At 40.1% G+C, this 16356-nt stretch overlaps 2 protein-coding genes across 3 annotated transcripts in view; both read right to left on the bottom strand.

Annotated features, from left to right (window-relative positions):
* Positions 1 to 204: 204 nt before the first annotated feature.
* Positions 205 to 10957, bottom strand: NimA (Nimrod A). Of its 2 annotated transcripts, none has more exons than XM_017073280.4 (5): positions 10078 to 10948; positions 7007 to 7181; positions 6836 to 6953; positions 1549 to 2252; positions 205 to 1364 (listed from the first exon to the last, which is right to left on the bottom strand). In XM_017073280.4, exons 1-5 carry the CDS (start codon positions 10378 to 10380, stop codon positions 964 to 966), a joined length of 1701 nt encoding a protein of 566 aa, XP_016928769.4. In that variant the 5' UTR covers positions 10381 to 10948; the 3' UTR covers positions 205 to 963. The 2 variants fall into 2 exon arrangements, with proteins under 2 accessions (XP_016928769.4, XP_016928779.4); XM_017073290.4 differs by having other exon boundaries at positions 1195 to 1364; positions 1545 to 2252; positions 10078 to 10957.
* Positions 10958 to 12412: 1455 nt separating this feature from the next.
* Positions 12413 to 16356, bottom strand: part of Ance-3 (angiotensin-converting enzyme Ance-3) — a 48144-nt gene continuing 44200 nt past the window's right edge. Inside the window, exons 8-9 of the mRNA XM_017086232.4 lie at positions 13706 to 13846; positions 12413 to 13069 (exon numbers count right to left, since the gene is read on the bottom strand). Coding sequence (XP_016941721.3) covers positions 12754 to 13069; positions 13706 to 13846 — 457 coding nt within the window. The 3' untranslated portion in view covers positions 12413 to 12753. The remainder of the gene's footprint in view (positions 13070 to 13705; positions 13847 to 16356) is intronic.

The following is a 16356-nucleotide window of genomic DNA, read 5'->3' as shown; positions in this document are numbered from 1 at the left end:
AGAGAAAATCTAAATTTAAGCTACAATCATTTCGCCCCATTCAAACATTTTAAGTAACTCATAATGGTATTTATAATAATGACTCGAGTTATGTCCTTCAAGTTTTAAAGTATTTATTTTTTATTAGCCACCAAATGGATGTAGTTTATTTATACATTAACCTTTTATTAAAATAGGTACTTAAATATAAATAATATTTTTTTAGTTTACTTTATTGTAGAAATATTTTATATCCAATTCTTATCGGTAGTGCTTCCCTATGTGTAGTTTAAATAATTGTGGTAATGTCGAACCCAAATCAGTTGCGTTTCTCACTGGTCAGTTTTCTTTCTTCATAAATCAATCAAAATTCGATTCATAGAGAAGTGAATTTGGTAAAATTATTGTTATGACTTGCGATCATGTTTGTGACTGCATCGAAATAGTCCCAGAGTCTTAAATACCAAACGGTTTACCCATTGGTTTATCATTGATAGATGGATAAAGTTGGATTGACAGGACTCAGCTCTGGAATTGCGACAGTTTCTCTTAATAATCCAAATACAAATATACTGATTGTTCCTCGTAAAATGTCTTAAAAGGATATTTGAAATATTTTAGGTTAATTTAAATTTAAATCATTATTATTATAAGAGAGATTACCAGAATAAGAACTTATCTAGTAAAAATATATCATAAGCTACGTAACATCTCCTTATATGTACACATATTATTTTTACTGTCCAAAGTTGTAAGAACAAATGGAGTATATCTGAAAAAGTTGGCAACTTAAAAGAAAAATGTTTGAAAATATTTAAGAAGATTATTTCATGAATGTCAAGAAAAATAATATTGAATTCAAATTTATAAATTGATTTGTACAATTTACGTATTATTACCAAAAGTGTGAAATTTGTAATATCTACAGGCGCATTAAAATATTTAATAGGTTCAAGACCGTTGGCTTAATATTTCCGCTCATCCTCACAGGTGGGCAATTCTTTTGGCAGTGATCTGGGCAGGAACCTGCAAGAAGTTGGAGTTCTGTGGGGGGATTATCAAGTGGGTGACATGGTGCGATCGCTGATGGGGATGATGACCCCCGTTGGAGAACTGATCACTTGCTGGCATCACTGGCGGCCTGGCTGGCAAAAACGCGGAGGCAGTTGTGGAGTGCTGGACGTGTTGGTGGTTCCGAGGGTGGTGCTGATGATGGAGGTGGTGCTGCTGATGGTACCGGATCTCATCGTACAGATGCGAGTCCAGGCTACCCTTGCGCGACTTTGGCGAGACCACCGAGTATAGGGACTCCTTCCTAGCATATGCGTAGGGCGGTGTTTTAATCGAAGAGTTGTTGCTGGGCGTGTCATATAATTCTGGTTGTGCTGTGGGAGAAAATTTGAGATTTAGTTTTGAGTGCCATGGTTGTCGCAAGTTTTGAAAAAGAAAATAAAATAATTTTAAAAAGATTTTAATGTTAAATATCCATATCTTTGTTTGAAAAATATTAAAATAAAAAGTTGTGATCATCTGATAGCTACTTTAAGGTCGGCAGAGACACTTACATACCCTCGTTCGAGTGGGGCGTGACCGCAAAGACCACGGGCGGTTCGGGCAGCGGATCGTGGAAGTTTTTGCCCAGGGCCGCGGCCTCGGTGAGAACCACCTCCGGATTTGCCGGCGACGTGGTCACTGTCCCGTTGGCATTGTAGACGGCTGAGTTTTTGTGGTGATACCTCCGATAAATGTAGAGCGAGCCCACCGCAATGGCTATCAGCAGGAGTAGCATAACGCTAACCAGTGTGGTCACCAAACCGGACTGATGATCCGCTGCTGCCGCCTGGCCTGCATTGGAGTTACCTCCAACGAATCCGGCCAGATGTTCCTGAGGCGAAGTGATTCCATTGGTGATGACGTGGATGATTTCCGGAGTGGGTACACCGGCGGCTGCGGCCGAATGGAGATTCTCGAGCAGCTCACTGCCCGACTGGTGGACAATGATCTTGGGAACGGGCTGGGCGTTCTCTTGGTTAACGGGTTGCTTGATTACTATGACCTCAGGCTGGGTGGGGGGTGTGGTGGCGCGTGGAATAATACCCATCTTCTCCAGCGTGGAGTTCACAGTCTCCACGATGACATGGCTCACATTCAGCTCCAGCGGATGATCCTGTACTATGCAGGCACCAGTTTGTGGATTGCAGGGCTTCTCATCGCAATCGCAGGCCTTGCGGCACATAATGCCATGGGTTCCCTGCGGACAGGGCTGTTCGCAACTATACAAGAAAAATATAACATCAGCAACAGCAAACACAGGCAGACAAATAATTTCCTACGACGACAATGATGACGAAAATATGTCTACGGACACTGGCGAAGAACAAATCAACAATGGTAAAACACCTCAAATAACTATTCTTCCAAGAAATATAAGTAACAAAACTAAAAGACATCTTATTAGTAAGGAAAAATCTAATCCAACAATGTTAACTAGATCTATGATTAAAAATACCCCTAGCTCAAACGTAACAAATAACTAATAGAAAAACGTAGCGAACACATCATACCCCACAATAGTAAATATGGCACTTACTGTATTACAATGGAACATTAATGGCTATGTAAATAATTATAACGAACTACTAATACTCTTAAAACTCCATAAACCCAAAATTATTTCCCTTCAGGAAACCCACATAACACTCTTTCAACAATTCCCAATCCCAGTTAACTTTAAAATCTATAACACAACTGCGGCTTCAGCCAAAGGTGGAGTTGCTCTACTGATCCATAAATCAGTTCAGCATAAGCAAATCCCTGTAGGACAAGCTATCGAAACCATTGGATTTGAAATACAGTCCCAAAAAAAGCTTAATATCTTTTCAGCCTACATACCACCTTCACAAAAATTTACCAAGACAGATATAGAAACTACGATACCCTACCTAACAACACCTACACTGATCACAGGTGACTTTAATGGATGGAATAGCCTCTGGGGATCTCCCAAAAGCAATCGCAGGGGTAGAATCCTCGGAGATTACATTCACAGCAACAACTACATCATATTAAACAACGGCCAGCCTACACATTTCTCCACACACAGTTCTTACACACACATAGACCTTGCCTTTTGCTCTCCGAACCTCAAAATTCACTGCGATTTTAATATCATGGACACTCCCCAGGGTAGTGACCACTTTCCCATAATAATAAACATTTTTGCCCAAGAAAAGCAAACATTTAACTACACAAAAAGGTTTATAACTAAAAGAGCAAACTGGAATAAATTCGAAAGTCTTACCAACCGCTTTAATAACCAAATTCCAGTATCAACTAACACAAACAAAGAACACAGCAACATAAACAAAATAATATTAAACAGCGCCTATCATAGTATTCCCCAAACCCAACCTCCAAAAAGTCAAAATAACGTCCCGTGGTGGAATAAAAAGCTAGACGACTTAAAAGTCAGCAAAAACCGAGCCTGGAGAGCATTCAATAGGGAAATGTCCCTGTCCAACCTAATACATTTTAAGAAAACTAATGCCCAGCTCAGACGAGAAATTCGGCTTAGCAAAAAAAGTAGTATTTACGCACTAACAACCAGTATTTCAACTGACTCAAAGCCAGACATGATTTGGAGTAAAATTAGACAATTCTGTGGAATTCACAAATCCACACACATACATTGTATTCAGAACAACAATCTCAATACAATAGTCTCAAATCCAGAAGATATTGCTACAGTTTTTTCCAAACATTGGTCATCTCAATCCGATGATCACAACTTTTCGCAAGCTTTTTTAGATGCAAAACGCAACGCATACAGACAAAACAACGACGAACCACCTAAAAAAACAGCTGACTTCATGGAACAAGACATTGACTACCTTGAATTTTCTGTAGCTTTGAACAGTCTCAAAGGAAACACTCCTGGGAACGACAAGATCAATTATACAATGTTACAGCAAACGGCAAAACCAGTTAAAATTAGAATAATAAACTTCTTCAACTCTATCCTAAAATCTTTTATACCTCAGGCCTTTAAAATAAGTACAATAGTCCCAATTCATAAACCTGGCAAAGACAAAACCATTATTGAATCATACAGACCCATTTCCCTTAACCCATGTATTTCAAAAACGCTTGATAAAATCATCTCCAAACGGCTCTGGTGGTTTGTTACTTCCAACAAACTTCTGAACAGTCGTCAAGTTGGGTTCAAAAAGGGGAAATCTGTGACAGATTGTCTACTATATGTAGACTCTCTGATCAACAAGGCCCTCTCAGAAAAAAGACACGCCTCAATTATATCTCTTGACTTTGAAAAAGCATTTGAGAAAGTAGGACTGCACACGATAAAAAACCAATTGATTAAGTGGGGCTGTGGGCCAAGGCTAATCAAATACGTTACCCAATTTATGACGAGCCGGAAAATTAGAGTTAAAGTCAACCACAGTCATTCACTAATTCAACCACTTCACAATGGAATACCGCAGGGATCCCCCCTATCTGTGATACTTTTTCTAATTGCATATAACAGCCTATCAGACACAATAAGTAAACACAAGAACCTTAACTTTACAGCATTTGCAGACGACTACAACATTATAGTTGACCTAAAGAAACAGAAAAACCCAACAATAAACTTAAATAGTCTATTCGAGGACATCAGTAACTGGTGCAACTTATCTGGAGCGTCGTTATCCCTATCTAAATGCAAACATATACACATCTGCAGAAAACATAACTGTGTCTGCCAACTTTCTACAGTAACAAACTCTATATGCACAGTAGCGGAACTAACAATGCTAGGCTTATCATTCGACACAAAATACAAATGGCAACCCCACATAAATAAACTAGCAAAATCCTTAACAAACTCAATTAATATTATAAAATGCCTCTCAAACGATAAATATAACTGCCAGCCACTGACCTTAGTCCAAATAGTCAGATGTCTATGTTTGTCAAAAATAGACTACGGCTTACCATTTTATGGTCTAGCTCCGAAATCGCAAATCAAACCGATCCAAACCCTTCTCAACAATGCAATCCGTTCAGCACTAGGAGCCTTCTGCACAACACCCGTCATTAACTTACACTTAGAATCGAACATACCACCCTTAGACATTAGAACAAATCATCTTCAAGCCAAAATGTCTAATAGAATAACGCAATCATCGGATACTCCTCTAAAATCAATAATAGATAAAATTACAAAAAAGCATACTCTGAAATACAGGAACTCAGTCCTACACAAAACTATTATGTCCTGTGCAAGCCTAGGTCTCCCTATAAGCCCAGCAAAAATCTTACCAAAATCGAAACCCCCTTGGCACTTACAATCAGATGCTATAGACACACATTTAAGCCAATATAAAAAAGCAACAACAAGCATGCCAATATTAAGAAAAGAATTTCTCGACATAAAATCAAAACTGACCAACTACACTTTTATATACACGGACGCATCACAAAACCAAGACACAACTGCTTATGCCATAACCACAGAGAACATTGTTCTAAAAAGAGCCATCCTTCCAAACTATACATCAGTTTATACTGCAGAAATTATCGCAATACTAGAAGCCACCGAGATAGGCCTTAATAAGAAAGGAAAAATCTGTATCTGCTCTGACTCCCTTTCCGCAATTCACTCGATTCTAAACATAGACAATTCCGCTTATTATCCCACGAAAATTCGTGGTATAATAAATAACGCCTACCCCAAAATAAAAATCCTGTGGGTTCCGAGCCATGTTGGTATTGGTGGCAACGAATTTGCTGACGAAGCCGCAAAAAACGCAACTATCGCACCGCTGATCACCACACACAATATTAACCAATCCGACATAAACAGATTTTTAAAAAAACATTTCTGTAGCACCTCCCTCAATCTTTTCCAATACTCCTCCAGTTGGTACCAATCCATAAACAGCAACCATCTTAACATAAGCGACTACACAAAAGCTAAAGAAATAGTCAAACTAACACGAAAAGACCAAACCCGAATCATAAGATTACGCCTGGGCCACACCAGACTTACCCATGAATTCAGACTCCTTCAGGCTACAGACAACCCCTGTAAGTTCTGCAATAATAACTCAATGTCAATAGACCATATCCTTAACGAATGCACTGCATTTAATTACAACCGAACCCACATCCCGAATAATAACCTTACTCCACTTCTTTCCAATCCTACGACCACCAACCTCCTTCAACTTCTCGATTTCCTTAAGAAATCTAACTTATTAAACCTCTTATAATTAAGATACTTTGTTAATACACCTGAAATGTACTTTATTAATTAAGAAGCGAATACCATGAATAATTATACCCTTAGTAATTAAGAACCGAATAGAAAATTGAACTATAGACTTTAAGCCAGCCTAAAGCCTAAGTAGCTATGGCTGCCTACCCCTGTTGCTTTAGTTTTAACTTTAAGCAAGCAGTTTGTAAATAAATAAATAAATATAACATCTAATTAAGTTCAATTTTTCTAACTAACAAAAATTACTAGTAATACTCATTGTAAGGTACGATTTCTCATTGTCACGTTAGCTTTTGTCTTTGAGTTAAATTTCTGCTTTGGTTTAGGTTTAATTTGACTAAATACTCATTAATAAAACTCTATTCAATCGAAAAAAATAATTTGAATCGTGTGATAACAGACACTTTACAGAGTCATTCCTAAATCTAACATCATTTTTAGAAAACGAATTTTGCACATAATTTAATTTCATGTTAAATTATTAAACTGGAGCCGTAACCTGACATTGACAATCCAGCCCTTGGCATACATTTATTCGTTTTATTCATTCAAAGTTGGGGTTATAAAAGTAATACTTACAACTGTCCTGTCCAACCGGCTAGGCAGTGACATAGTCCTGATTTGTTGTCGCAGGCTGCTCCATTTTGGCATTGGCAGGGATTCTTGCAGTCCAAGCCCCAGCGATCATGATCACATCCTTTGAAAAGACCTTTGAACCGTGGAAATATTAAAATGTTTCTATATACTCACGTTGTGTGCAATGTTTGCCAACGTAGCCCTCCTCGCAGCTGCAAATGTCGGGCATTACGCAACTGCCACGCCCACAGCCGCCCCGACATATGGGTTTACATGTGGCCTGGCTGTCGGAGAGATTTCCCTCGTAGCCCTGGCAGCAAAAGCGAACAGTTCGCGTCTTGTTCAATTTCTGTAGAAGATATATATAAGTTTTCAGAAATAGAAGTATTTTACTCCAGACTTTGTTTAGTATAACATATAAATTTAATTAACGTCGATCAACCAACTTAATAATACTAGTTCCCAACTAATTTTGAATTATTATTAAAAACAGATCGTAGAAAACATGTTTAATGATTTATTAAAATAATTTGATAACAATGAGCTTTTAAACGATCAGAAATTAAGCAGAGCCAAAAAGTATGCTCCACTGTATTAAATCTCGACCCGCTTGCCAAGAAATCTCCGACCTTCCACAAAATCTCTTTGATCTGGAGGGGGCATCATCGCAAGGGATCCGTAATTGGATAAACTTGTGAAGAGCCCTCGTCTCCATCAACCCTGTCAACGCCTCAGTGTCACTTGCCCCTGTGGCCAGTGGACTTTGGCCCAGCTCTTGACAGTTACAGAATTAAGATGGAGACTATTGTAAGTTGTCGTGCAGATGGGGCAGATGGTCCCGCCCCCAGAAGTACTGGACACACCACCCTCGAATACCCCTTGAGTTGCCAATTTAATTGGATAACTGGATTCCGGGCGAGCTTCTCACACTCATTCCGGTCCCAGATTTTGTCCCAGTCCACATTTCCCGACTTACGCATTGTTCGCCGTCAAGCTGATGGATTCGTATCTGAATGTGTGTATCTGTATCTGTAATCTGCCTGCATGTGTGTCCCCCACACAATTAATAAGGCGGAAATTTTAATATAAACAGTGAAATTCGATTCGAGTTTGGTCTTTTGATTCATTGTGTCTGCATAATTACGGCTGGCTTTTCAAATGTTTGTCACAAAAAGTAATTGAATACAAGTTGAGCAATTTATTGTACATGAGCCACTCGAATAACACACCCCTTCGCTTTGCTTTTCTGTGGTTTCTGCCGTCAATCAGCTGCAATGACAATTTTTTCCTTTGGAAAGCTATCGAAAATCTTTCGGCACTTTTGTGGCTCAAGTTACTGACTCGAACTTCATAAGGCGTTCATGTTAATGTTAATTAATTAAATTAAATTGGTGAATTAGTGGCTACATTTTCTGACCAAAAGCCAAGTCTTGGCCAAGCAGGCGTTGACCAAAATCGTGAGGAATGCGATCGACAGGGTTAGAAAACTGTTGCGGCAACCGGAGAAATATGTTTTTCAGTGCTCGGGGAGCCGGCCATTTAGGCGATCCTCTGCGAACACCTTCTCAAAAAAGAGCCTCAAGAGCTCCAATTAAAATAATTATGAAATTAATTCGAACCAAGCTGTGAGCGATCTCGACTCGCACAAATCATTAGACACGAAACGGGGAAAAAAATAAACTAAGCCAAAACTGGCTGCCTCTTGTCATGGCGATTGCAACTCGGCTTAGTGATGCAATCGAATGTGTGTCAACAGCTTTGGCATCAAGTCGCCGCACACAAGTGGAGCTCTTAATGCCCCAGCCGATCCACCGATCCAGCGATCCAGCCTTCCAGCCTGGCCATAAGTGCTGGATTTTCCGCTTTTCATTTGCACTTTCCATCACTGACACCATGACATAATTATTTTGCCTACCCCCCGAGTCCACCGAAAAAGTGGCAAAATAAATAAATGAATAGAAAACATAAAAAAACCAGAAGAGCCTGATTAGGCCCCTCGGATCAGGCGACTGCAACCGGATTCTGGCCAGGCTTGGTCAACACTTGGCCGCTGCGGTTGTTTTCCTCGCATTTCCCACTGCGCAGTTCAAAATGGCCAGGCGGCGGGAATTGCCGACTTAATAGTTTGTTTACCTGGCTCGAACAATTGCCCAAAATCAATAATTATTTATTGACACTAATGCGGAATCAGTTATCATCATTTATCAAAGTAGCATTTAAGAAATTGTGATGTAAATGTACTCGTTCTCGTATTTTAAATAAATGAAGGATCGTTAAATTAAACATGACAAATGGATGGATTTTGTAAAATATTGAATGTCATACGCAATAGCACAAATCATTATACATATTGTCTTTTAGTTTTACATTATTTTTAATCAAGATTTAATCAATAAGTATTTGTAAAAATATTTTTTATAATTTTCCTGTAAATTTAGCTTAAAAAAAAATATTAATGACCATTTATCAATGTTATATTTACATATTCATTTTAAAAATATAAAATGTTCTTGCTTTAAATAACATTTACACCATAAATATACATTATAATAATTTTTTTCGTTAGTGCATAAATGGTTTTAAAATATCAAACAAAAAAATAAAATTATAATGATTCTATTAATGGGCGCCCGTTAGTCAAAGCATTTTTTAAAAGCAATGCGTATACGCCGCATGTGCCCAGTAGTTCAAGAAGTTTGGCAGCCAAGGACACACATGGCTGTCATCTCAGAGGTCTGGGGTCAAAACCGGTCGGTGGAATCGTAACCAAGTGAAGTGCATCTGCAGCTCCTGCGGCGCAGCACAGCTGCCACAAATGCCACTCGACTCGGCTTCCGTTCTCCGAAGCAAAAGGACAGGAAGCCCCGCTTAGATTGGAAACCAGAATTGCGCAATGCATCTGGTCGCCGAGAGAACCCAAATACCGAGCGATATACAATGTATGAGAAACGCAATCAAAGTCGGCCATCGGATCGCGGGCAATTTATGGATATCGTGGTGAGCGGCTTCCTGGTTGGGCAAATCGAAATCAGGTTTATGGAGCAGGCTCCCCCAAGATGGTGGAAAAAGTGGCCACGGCGAAGGTGTTGCCACTGGCTGGGGTTGGGATTGGGATTGGGATTGGGATGACGATGACGCAAGAGATGCCCGCAAAGGCAGAGCCGGCAGTGGAACACCTGCGACCACTTGGAAACTTGGCCATTCGGCCTGCTCCGTGCTCCGGAGGCAGAAGCAAATCGACTCACCTGCACCCGCATCACCTCGCGCATTTCCGTCTTGTAGGTGGCGCACCTCGGCGGGATCTCCATGCACCAACTGGAGGTGCGCACGCGCACAGGCTGCATCTCCGGCACCTGGACATGCTCTACGTAGGGCTCCTCGCGGATGCAGATGTTACCCGGTCCCTGGATGGAGGGCAGGGCCACGACCACGTCTTCGATGTCCTTCAGGTTTGTGTTGATCTTCAGGCTACTGTTTTGTCCGGAACCCAGTGGTATAACAAATACCAGGAGCAGAAAAAGTTTCCTCAGAAGCCTTTCTCGTATCATACTTGTCGAATTTTATTTTATTATGCGAGAATGAAAAACGGTTCACTTCATTATCGCTCGATTACAAATTAATTTTAATCCTTTTAGTACTTAATCATTCTTCAAAACTGTGTTATTTTTAAGGACTATGCTTTTTAAGTTCCCAGAATCTTGTTGATAATGGTTATTCCTTGTATAGTCTGGCTTATATCCTAGAACAAATTCGTATATACACTTCACTATCTTATATTCCAATAAGTTGTGCTTCCAACGAGGATCTTATCCGTTGACAATTATGATATGATATGCGCTGCGTGTACGGTTGGATCGCGAGTCTCGTGAAAACTGTTTCCCCGTTGGCGGCGATTCTGTTACTCACCCCGAATGTTCCTCCTCGAAATAAAGTAAACTACGAAAACAGCAACAAAATACAGTAGTCATTGCAAATTGTCGTCGAGCCAATAAAGGCCGTCCGGGGTGGCGAGGGACTTGAGATCGGAGAGCGGAAGTACGCACTGCACACCCGATTCCACGATTCTACAATTCTACAAAGCGAAAGTGAAATGTAAAGCACCCCGCAAACGGAACGCACGGCGAAGTCTCCACTGCAAGTGAATGAAACGAAACTCCCCAAAGCGATTATGTACGTACTAATGCCCCGTTCCCACCAGCCCCGCGATCATGACGATGATTGCATCTAATTGAAATGTTGATCATGTCCTTAACATGCGGCTGTCATTGCGGGGCAAAAACCCGACCAGGGCTGTTGTTTTCGTAGTCACTTTGTTTTGAATTGACTTGCGCTTTTCTTCAGCTCCAATGGCGTTGATCCGAAACTGAGGAGTAAATGGATCAACAGAAGTGTGGGAGAATATCAAAAAAATAATACAAGTAGTTAAACGAATGATGTCTTACAATTGAATAAAATTGAATAATAGTTAATCCAATTTACACTGTATTGGGTTTCTTAGGTGACTTATTGAAAATTAATTGCAATATTAGTCTACTGTCAGTTTAAGTAAAAATATTATAGCTTTATTGATAGTTAGCCCCTCTTGAAATATTTTTTATAAATAATACATCAGCATTTTTGCACTGCTAAGAAATAGAATGTTAAAAATAAATAAATGCATATTGACCATGATATTTCGTTTGGAATCCTGAACATATTACATATCTAAATGAATGTGTTTAAAAATATTTAAATATTATAAGTTATAATCAATAAAATTAGTAAAAATAAAAATCGAAAATATTAAATTTACTAAGCTGTAAGTGCAACATTACTTAATCGTATTAAAACTTTCTAACTGCGCAATTTACTCATTTCAGAATCTTTACGAGTTGCTTCTGTTAATATAGATCAGTCTTACTTATCTGGCTTAAGCAAATTCAAAGTGCTTTGCTCGTTTCACGCATTGCCATCCAAATCGTCTTCATTAAACTTGATTACAAGTATGCGGAAAGTACGCGGCTCCACCTCCACTCAACTTACTTAGCTAAAGTGTCGTATTTCTTAGCTAAACTTTAGAACAATGCCACCGAGATGACCGTGCCCCACCCGATGATGATGATGCCCCAACCGCCCGAGCGACCCACACAAGTGTTGATTGTCTTGTTTACACCGAAGTCGCTGCTGTTGTTGCTGCTGCAATTTATTAAATCAAATTTATACACAACGAAAAACCAGTTGGCTACTCCACCAGAAACCGCAGACGGGGCAGCAGCTGCAGCTTGGGCACAAAAACAAAAGCACAACGTTGAAATTGCAGCAGGTTTATTTATTTTATTTGATTAAATTGTAAGCAACAACCCAGCCAACAACAAACCCAACAAATGAGTGAGCAATGTGCGTGCGACGCCAGAGTTCCAATGACCCGCATGGGTTGCACTCACCATCGCACTCGAAGCTGCCCCAAAACCCCCTCATAATCCCCCTTCCTGAAATTGATACTGGTTTTGCAAGAGGGGTATGCAAAGAACAATGGTGCATACCAGAATCCTCTGACAGGTTTCAGACTTTAAGATAGAAGTTAGTGATTGCATTCTCATCTTAAGTTGACTGATTAGTAATTCATTTTTTAATAATTTCTCATCATTTTTCATATTTTACTTAAACAGATCACAAGGTATCCCCAGTTCGAGCATTCTCCCAATTTTATTTTTCAATTTGTTGCAATTTTTAGGGTGCAGCCAGTCGGCAATTTGTCAGATTTGCGTTTTTTTTTTTTCGTTTATTTAATTTTAGAATTGTGTGTGTGTATTTTTTGGCATTGATTCAAGTTCAACTTGGTTATAGGTGCGACTTGAATAAGCGGAAGTAGTAAGTGGAACAACATTTTGTCTGACTGTTTGTTTACAGATTCTTAAAATAGGCTTGTGTTCGAAAGAATTTCAAAAGAATTGTAAGCTGAAGTAAGAGTAAAATAGAAATATCAGGGGGTAGAGGTAAGATGATGACCCTGGGCGATTGCCTCCATTGTAGTAACCTCCAAAGATTTGCAGGCCAGCAGTCTCGATGCTGCGTTTGCAGTAGTCGCCATCGTAGTTCCATCCCACATACTCGTTCGTCCTGAGATTCTCCTGACGCAGCCATTCCTCGAGGGGAGCAAAGTATTCCCGCAGGGCGGTGCCATCCAAGCGACCCTCCCTCAGGGTTTCCTCAAGGACCTCTTGCCAGGGCTGGGAGGCGCCCTTCGACATGAGGGTTCTGTGGAAAATAAAATACAAAAGTATGATTTATGAATTGCTCACTACAAATATATGCGATCTTATATGAAAAGGTACTTCTATTGTATGATTTAAATGATATATTAGCTGCAGGTACTTTAAAAATGGTTGGTTAAATTATTTAAGGAATCATTAAGAATGTGGGAAGGAATGGCGTTTATTAATATTTATTAACTAATTGTTATACCGAATTGTTTAACACAATGATTATTATTTTTTTTAGGACTTAAAGAATTTAAGGAAACTTGAGTGTAATAGATATAAAGGTATCTGTAGATTTATGATAGGCTTTGATATGGCTGACTGAATTTAAAATAGGTGAATATGTGAACTTTTATAGGAAGAAATACTAGAGGAATCATCAAAGACATATAATATTACAGATATATGAAACTGTGCATTCATTATACGCTGTTCTAGATCAACATAATTAAAAATTCCGATTGACTTTCAGAACTTTTTAATTTTTTGTGACAACTACTTGTCAAAATCTAATGTCAGAAGGGGAAAAGGTTCATAACTATTTTGTTACTGAAGCATTCATTCGCTTATATGCTATATATATTTTAATAAGCTTTTCAATCCATATTTACCATATCTGCTGAGAAAAACTTACTTGAGAAGATTGCCTGCCGCCGGCTGCCGGTAGATGTCGCATTGGTGCAGTGGCTTCCTGGGATCACCCGGGATATATTGGCCAGACTCGCGGCACAGGCCTCGGTAGATCTGGAACTGCAGAACCGTGGAGAAAAAGTACCTGCAAGTGGACGGAAACATGGCTTTAATGCGATCATGGCTTAGAACGGCTGCGGTCACGCTTCTTGGCCGACATAATCGTTGTCAATTGTCGCGGGTGAGAGTTGCGAGTTGAGTCAGTCCGTGTTTTTGGTGTTGGCGGTTGTCAGTTGGATTCAGATTCGGATTCAGAGCTGCAGTCGAGCTGGCCGCTCGTTCGCATTCTGGCTCAAGGTCGAGCTCCAGTTGAAGCCTTAAACTAAAGCAAGTCGCCAGCCGAAGTCGTTCTCTTGCAGTTTCGAAATCATGCAAAAGTCAAGTTTTGTAGTCTTGTAATTGCCATTTGCTTTATGCTCATTTAATCACATTTATGTTTATGGCATTTTTATTGTATTTTTACGGCGGTGGCTGCGCAATCAAGTAGCAATTATGCGAAAGATAATTTCGAATTGGTTTTACCCTAAGCAGCTGGATTTCGCTTTTAAAAATCTAAATTTTAATTATATTTATAGAAACTATGTTTATTTTTGTGCAGAGTCACTGTTTATAGATTTATAATCGTTATGCAATATGTTGGCAGATTTTTGGGGATTTTTTTAAGCATTCAAAACTAGTAATAAGCTGAGGGCCAAGAACAAGTTCAACTAATGGATTTCTTAATGAGCGGGAAGAGCCGATAATTTGTTTTCGACCTTCTGCTTGGGGATTCCCGAAAAGAAGATCTATAGAGACTATTGAACTGGAGCTCTTCGGTCGTTTGTGTATGGCTCCCAGTGAGAAGAGAATGTTGCAAGTGGGGGCTAGGAAAAAAAGGCATTTTTAATGCTCACTTTTCACAATGTTCGATCACGGCTGCAAAACTCCCAGACGTAGAAACAACGTGCCCCATGCACCATTAAGTGCATCGGCTTCAGCCACATTGGCAAGAGCAACTGCAACTGCAACTGGCAACTACTTGGCCTGCTGGCTCAGTGCCTCAGTGGCTCAGTGGCTCCGGTGGTGTGTTATGTTTTTGGCACTTGGCAGCGGTTGCCACATTGCCACATCGTCGCCACATTTTCCCAGAGACGCCACATGACCCAATAACAGGGATTAGGCAGCTGCCTCGTCGACTTGGTGTGGCGATGTTGCTCCTACCGTTGCTGTTGGCTGTCTCAACGCTTGCCATTCGTTCGTTCAATCATTCAATCAAACACTCGGGCACTGTGGCAGTCTTTGGTCCAGTCAATCAGAGCCAACATTGTCGGCAATTAGTCCAATTTTTGTTGCTGCCACTGCAGCAGCACCAGCAGCAGCAGCACCACCAGCCGCTTTGTGCTAAAATTAAATGTTGCGAAAATTCTTTTCAACGTCTGGGGGACATGGAACATGTGTTTCATGAAAAATATGCGAAAAATCTTTAATTTCACGGAGACCACAAAGCGAGTACGATTATTCAACGGCCGCGGGGCGTATGAACGATGTCGTTTATGCGATCGCCGCTAATGATCGGTTTTTCGATTTTCGGGTTCTCGTCTCGTTGCCGAGCCATTCATTTTCGGCCAATTGCTGAATGGACCGGCCAGCTGAGCCATGCCATCGATGGCTATTTTCCCCCAAGTCTCTGGCAATCGATGGCAATTGACATTTCTGCATTTGTCTGCTGCTTTTGCGGACAATCAAAAGACTTGAGCCGCAAACTTCTTGCACAATGCCGGTTTTCTTGGGGATTTGCGACCGAAGGCATCGGCCAAAGGCCAGATGGGAACTCAAGGAAAGCGAATGGGGGGAAATTTAATTCTACTGCCTTTTGAAAGCCCGCTGCTTACCCACACAAACGAATCTGGTACTCTAGTTCTCTGTAAATGGTGTGCTTATAGATTACTCGTTTTAGCTTATAATTTAATTCAAACTCGATTCTTCCAACAGATGTGAATGTCACTTGTTGAGGTCACAGTGGGTTAGTGCTGTCTCGGATCGCTTTTGGCTTAGTCGGCTGCCGTTTTCTAGACAGTAGCTGCTAGCCATGCCCCTAAAGTGGTTCAATGTCCATGACTGACTGACTGATTGACTGGCGGACCCATGAATGCATTCAATCGTTTCGCGAATACTTTACAGACCGCCTCAAATTATTGTGCGGCCTGTAATTTGCTGCTAATGTTGTTACTCTTAGGGCAGAAATGTCACTTCTTCTTGTTTCGCTTGACAAAGCAAAAATTGCTTGAGACTTACACATTTTTGGGGTTTCTTTTTACCGCCGACCTTGACTTTCATGCCCATGTTCATCGGGTGGAAACGGGTCGGGATTTGTAATGGAACAGTGGGGGAATCCGAGAGCAATATCAATTAATTATAACACACCGAGTTCATGACTTGCAAACTCAAATTTGAAGCGAAGATTTTTGGGTCAGGTGGGTTTAATGTTGTGATTTTTCCCACATTGAGTTGGTAGGGAAGATTTATTAGAGTTTTTATAAAATTAACTAAATACTTTTGCAAAAAAAAAAACATATAATCAGATTTGTTTATAATTTGTTAGTATTTTCTAATGTC

Source organism: Drosophila suzukii, chromosome 2L (assembly GCF_043229965.1).
Source record: "Drosophila suzukii chromosome 2L, CBGP_Dsuzu_IsoJpt1.0, whole genome shotgun sequence".
Lineage (NCBI taxonomy): Eukaryota > Metazoa > Arthropoda > Insecta > Diptera > Drosophilidae > Drosophila > Drosophila suzukii.
This window is presented reverse-complemented; position numbering and strand designations above follow the sequence as displayed.

Coding starts and splice junctions, on each gene's coding strand:
- NimA (XM_017073280.4), bottom strand. CDS start 10,380: ATGATACGAGAAAGGCTTCTGAGGAAACTTTTTCTGCTCCTGGTATTT. Junction 6,954..7,006: donor TGGCAAACATTGCACACAAC/GTGAGTATATAG, acceptor GTCTTTTCAAAG/GATGTGATCATGATCGCTGG. Junction 1,365..1,548: donor CACGCCCCACTCGAACGAGG/GTATGTAAGTGT, acceptor TTTCTCCCACAG/CACAACCAGAATTATATGAC.